At 37.8% G+C, this 5,000-nt stretch overlaps 1 protein-coding gene across 1 annotated transcript in view; it reads right to left on the bottom strand.

Moving 5' to 3' along the window:
- Positions 1 to 5,000, bottom strand: part of RecQ4 (RecQ4 helicase) — an 8,349-nt gene that overhangs the window by 2,293 nt on the left and 1,056 nt on the right. Inside the window, exons 2-3 of the mRNA XM_043009315.2 lie at positions 3,799 to 3,897; positions 1 to 2,987 (exon numbers count right to left, since the gene is read on the bottom strand). The exon at positions 1 to 2,987 is cut by the window's left edge and continues 2,293 nt beyond it. Of these exons, the coding sequence (XP_042865249.2) occupies positions 1 to 2,987; positions 3,799 to 3,864 (3,053 nt within the window). The 5' untranslated portion in view covers positions 3,865 to 3,897. The remainder of the gene's footprint in view (positions 2,988 to 3,798; positions 3,898 to 5,000) is intronic.

Genomic DNA, 5,000 nt, shown 5'->3' with positions numbered 1-5,000 from the left:
CCTGTCACTTGATCTTCCATGAGAGATACAAGTGGAGACACACATAAGGTGATGCAGTTATTATGTTTGGCATAAAGGTAAGCTGGCAGTTGGTAACACAAACTCTTGCCAGATCCTGTAGAAAGTACCAGAAGTGTCGACTGCCCGGAGAGAATTCTCATGATCGCATTTTCTTGCCCTGCTCTGAAGGATGGGTATCCAAACATCTTCAGTGTTTCATGCACTTCAGCAGGGGTTGGACCTATTTCACCATCAACTAATTCATAGAGTGGTTCTATGGAAGGTCGACTTCCGTACCAGTTTTGTTCATGGGATGTAGGATATGTTGTAATTTCTGTTGTCTTGCTAATGATGCTGTCATCACCTCCTTCGTATGAAGGCTGTGATGAAAGTTGAGTGGGTTGACTATCATTTTCATCTAATTTATCTTCATCAATGTCAGCAAAGAGATCATCATCAGCATCCATCTGGAAATCATCCTCCATGCTAGTTCCTCCTTGGGCACCCTCGCAAGTCTCAGGCTTTGTTGCCTCGGCCTCAAGTGCTGGTTCTTCATTATTTTCCTGCTCTGTACTAGTCACATCTAAACCACTTTCAGTACTAACCTCATCAACGTTTGAATACATTTTGGTAGTACTCGGATTTTGGTCTGATGGCTTGATACCCAGTGCCATTGCTGCTGCATCTTCCAAACTAAGAAAAGTGGATTCATTCTCGTCATATTCTTCTAAGGCCAAGAGCTTGTCTCCCTTTTTCCCGGGGCAAAATCTAGCCCAGTGCCCAAAATCACCGCATTTGAAGCAAGTAAAAGATTTTCCAGTGGACATGCTTTCTCCACTCTTCAAAGACTGTTTTCTTTTCCACTCCATCCTCCTATATTTACTACCATTGATGTGCTTATGGCCTCTTACAAAGGTCTTCTTCTTCAAATTAATCCGCACAAAATTGTTGTTGGCCGAACCTGTTGTTATCTTCTTTCTAAATCTCTCCTCTTTGCTCAGGTATGCTTTACCACCTGCTGCTTTTGTTCCATGTTTCTCTATATCATCAAGTTCATTATATTCATTGAAGCCATCCTCTGGAGCCACTGTCTTTTCAGGAGCAGTATCATCTGATGCCTTCTCTGTAACATTTAGTTCTTCAATATTTTTCCTAGCTTTTGCCTTTGAATTCCTCACCTTCTTTGGAGGTGGCCAAGATGACTGTATTTTTCCACTTGCTTCCAGTTCTTCCAAGGTTTCTTTCCTTTTCCTCTTGCTATTTTTGGGTGCTGGTGTCACTTCAGCATCATCTCCCTTGACCTTAGGCTTTCCTCGTCTCCGTGGAGCTGGGGAAGCATTCTCTACTTCGCCAGCGTCAACCTTCTTGACTCTGGGTCGCCCTCGCTTTCGTGGAGCAGTGGTCTCGGTGTCTCCAACATTGCTTTCTTGTTCCTGATTGTTCAGCACTGACAATACTCTCTCCTCTGGAATTCCCTCTTCATTTGCAGGTACTGTTTGCTCTTCAAGATCTGAATTAGCTTTAGAATTTACTTTTTTCTGATATCTCTTGGTTTTAACTTCTTCTTGTACCTCCATTGCTACATCCATAGAAATTGCATCATGGTTTGATAGACCTTCATTAAAATCATATAAATCTTTTCCGGGTATATCTTTTTTGTTACAATCAACAGAGTTGCTGCTATGAAAGTCCTCTGTAGTGTGAGATGTATTAGTCTGCCTCTTTTCTACGGTGTTCAATTCCTTTCTTTTTCCTGAGGTTCTATTAGGATGCAATTCCTTATTTGGAGTGTGACCTCTCCCAAAGTTATCTTGAAAATTTTCATCTTTAAATTCACCAGAGTATGCATCTCCTTTGTTGTCATCTTCAGTCCATTCTCTATCAATCAACTTTAACCTCCAGTCATCGGATGCTTTTACTTCAGCCCCAACACCCTCTTCTACGTCTGCTCCTGTACAACGAAGCAACCAACCACGATTAAGAGCTCCTTTTCTCTTCACAGCATGAGTTTCCTCAAGTCTTTCAGGAGTAAGGGAAAGTGCGCTAATTGCTTGAGTCTGCATTTTTTGCGTTGTTGTTTTCTTTTGAAATCGGAATGGTAGTTTGGATGCAGAACTATTGAATAGCCCTGGTTCACTGTCTAGATTATTAGAAGCTTTCTCCTCAAAATCATTCAAGGAGTCAAATACTGACATTTTAGACTCAGAAAAGGAGTCAAATACTGATGCTTTAGTCTCTGAAAAGGAGTCAAATGCTGATGCTTTAGTCTCTGAAACAGATTTTCCTGGTGTTTCTTCAAAGGGTCTGACAACAGAATCAGTATTTTCTGTTGATTGACTAGCATTTTGTTTGTCACTGGCATCAGAGGTATCGTTCTTTGAATCTAAATCTACTGAAGGATTCACTACATTTTTACTTGCTTCACTTTTTGTAGAACGATCTATATTTGAGAATTTCTTTAAGGAAGTTCTCATTTTGATAGTGCCACTAGCCCGCATCTTTTCAGCCATTTTGCTATAAAGAGATCCAGGACTGTTTACATTCTTACTGGTGGCTCTAGATAGACAAGCTTCCTTATTCAAGTGTTTTCCCCATATCCCACTACTTGGTTTAGGCACTGAAGTAGGAGTAATTTTCCCTGCATCCAAAGTGGTACTTGGATCACCCAATGATGATTTGTTGTTGTCTAAGTTTGAGGCTAGCTTTGTACCTTCTGATTCCTTAGGCTGATGACTTACTTCTTCAAAATCCTGCTTGCTTCCTTCGTTACTATCCTGCTGTGTTCCATCACTCTTGTGCTCACTGTTCTCATGTGTGTCCTTAGTTTCTTTTTCCTCAGTCTGTCCTGCACTTGCATCTCCACTCTCCATGCGTTTGCGGTAATAAAAATAGGTCTTGTACGCTGCCTTTATGTTATCAGGAGCAGCTGCCAGAGCCGCTTTATCAGGCCGTGCTTTATTAGCAGCAACATATTCACCCTCCCATGCCTGCAGTGACAAGAGTAAAGGAAAAAAAAGTTATGAAGGAAATAGATTCACATAAAGTTTCAGTATCCTGGGATATAACTATATTATCGTGATTAAGTATTTTAACTCCTACAATTACTCTAAAACAGTAGTGATCTTCTCATTTTCTAAAAGTTCCCTATTTTGGAGGATTAATTTCACATTTTGAGTGCTTACAAAGTTTACTTGATAATATGTAATGTTTTCATACAGATTTCACATCTATATGTGAATTGCAATAAAAATATATAATGTATCTTATTGACAAAGTATGTAATGACATATCTAAGTGAGCTAGATGTTGTGTATTAGGGTTGCTTTTTGCTGAAGCAGGGGTTACAGAACAGTTGTATTAACCTAAAGCTGCTAATTTAGACATTTTAGAGGTAAAAAAAGCTCAATAAGGTTTTTAAAAAAAAACATGTAAAAATATAAAAACAAAAAATATTATTGTTTCCCCAAACATTCTGATTCATTATGAAACGATAATTATTATGAACTATGAAATGAAATAAAATCATATTTTATATTGGCCTATTTTTTTTTCACTGAAAAAACAAATCTATATCTATGTTATGGCTATGGTATTTACTACAGCCACACAGTACACAAAGGTATAAAGGGCTATACTGGATGATGCCACAGAAATGGGTTTGTTTTCTTGTTTCCTTTGAGGTAAAATACTTTTCCACTAGCTTTTGGTATAATATCCAAATAAGTTTTTTCCAATCCACATTAAATCGTCTTGTAAAAAAAAAGTCTACCGTTATGTCTCCAAATCTAAATGACTTACTTTTACTTTGAGTCTTGCCAGTTTGCATTTGTCCTGCCATGACAAGGGCGAAGTGCTCCCTTCCATTCTCCCCAAAGAAGGCAAGCTGCTTCATCAACTCTGAAAAAGGGGGTCTATGTTATACTGAGTGAATTATATCAATAATCCATAACAAAGTAGGGGTTACCGGGATGTAATAATAATATGGGGCAACAGAAGAAAATGTATAATCCACCAACTGGGGTAAATAATGTGCGAAGTGAAAGAAGGGACGGATTATAAGAAAAGGAAAAGTGATGGGAAAGGGAAATTTCTTCAGAAAGAAAGACTGACTCAAGGCAGCTGGGCAAAAGGAGGAAGATAAGGTTGCATGAACTCCAGAGGATACAGTCAAGTTAGTTGGTATTGGAAACAGAGATGGTAATGATGGTAAAACAGCTGTGAAAACAATGAAACTTTCTCAGGCAAGAAAGCCATTCCAACAGGAAGGGGTGCAACCTTAAACAATTTTATATATTACAGCAGAAGAGGATGTGCATGAGAGTTGAATGATGAAAAGAATGCAAACCTCCAAAGTAATAACAGAGTTCAAGAAAATTGTTTTGTATTTACTTCACATAAAAGTAAGTTAATGTGCCAAGTGAGAACCAGAACAATGATTATTCAAATGTGCCAAATTAACTGCTAATTGTAAATGATGTGAAGGTTTATATATAAGTAAATGTGTCAAAAAAAAAAAACAAGTAGAAATAGAAGTAAATAAGAATAAATCCACAAAAAAGTTGCCATGTGCCATGATACAAAGACAATATGTAATAGTGTTATCATTCAAGTGCTCCAAATATATTCAATCAATCATCAGGATTCATGTTAAGTTATGGAAACCCAAAACTATTGAAATTAGTAACTGAAGATCTTTATCATTATTATGCATTAACACAAAGAATTAACTCATTACATATAAGGTAATTATCTAAGCCTTTTTTGTGATCTACTGACATACACTATCTGATGATGTCACTAGAGGAGCCCTAACAGCAATGCACAAAGATTCTAGGTGTAAAAGAAAGTGCAAAAAGTGAAACATTCTTTAATTTAGTTCCTGCAGAGAAGATAAGTCAAAAGTGGAAGCCTGAAAATGCAAAAGTGAAATCCAAATTGGGGATTTTTATTCTCAGAGTTATCCACTGAATTAGCTATCAGACAGAAGGTGACACTGTCTC

This window comes from Penaeus japonicus, unplaced genomic scaffold, assembly GCF_977035675.1.
Source record: "Penaeus japonicus unplaced genomic scaffold, GWHDUDI00000001_assembly GWHDUDI00000034, whole genome shotgun sequence".
In the NCBI taxonomy this organism is placed as follows: Eukaryota; Metazoa; Arthropoda; class Malacostraca; order Decapoda; family Penaeidae; genus Penaeus; species Penaeus japonicus.
Note: the sequence above shows the minus strand (reverse complement) of the source record. Positions and strands in the feature narration are given on the sequence as shown.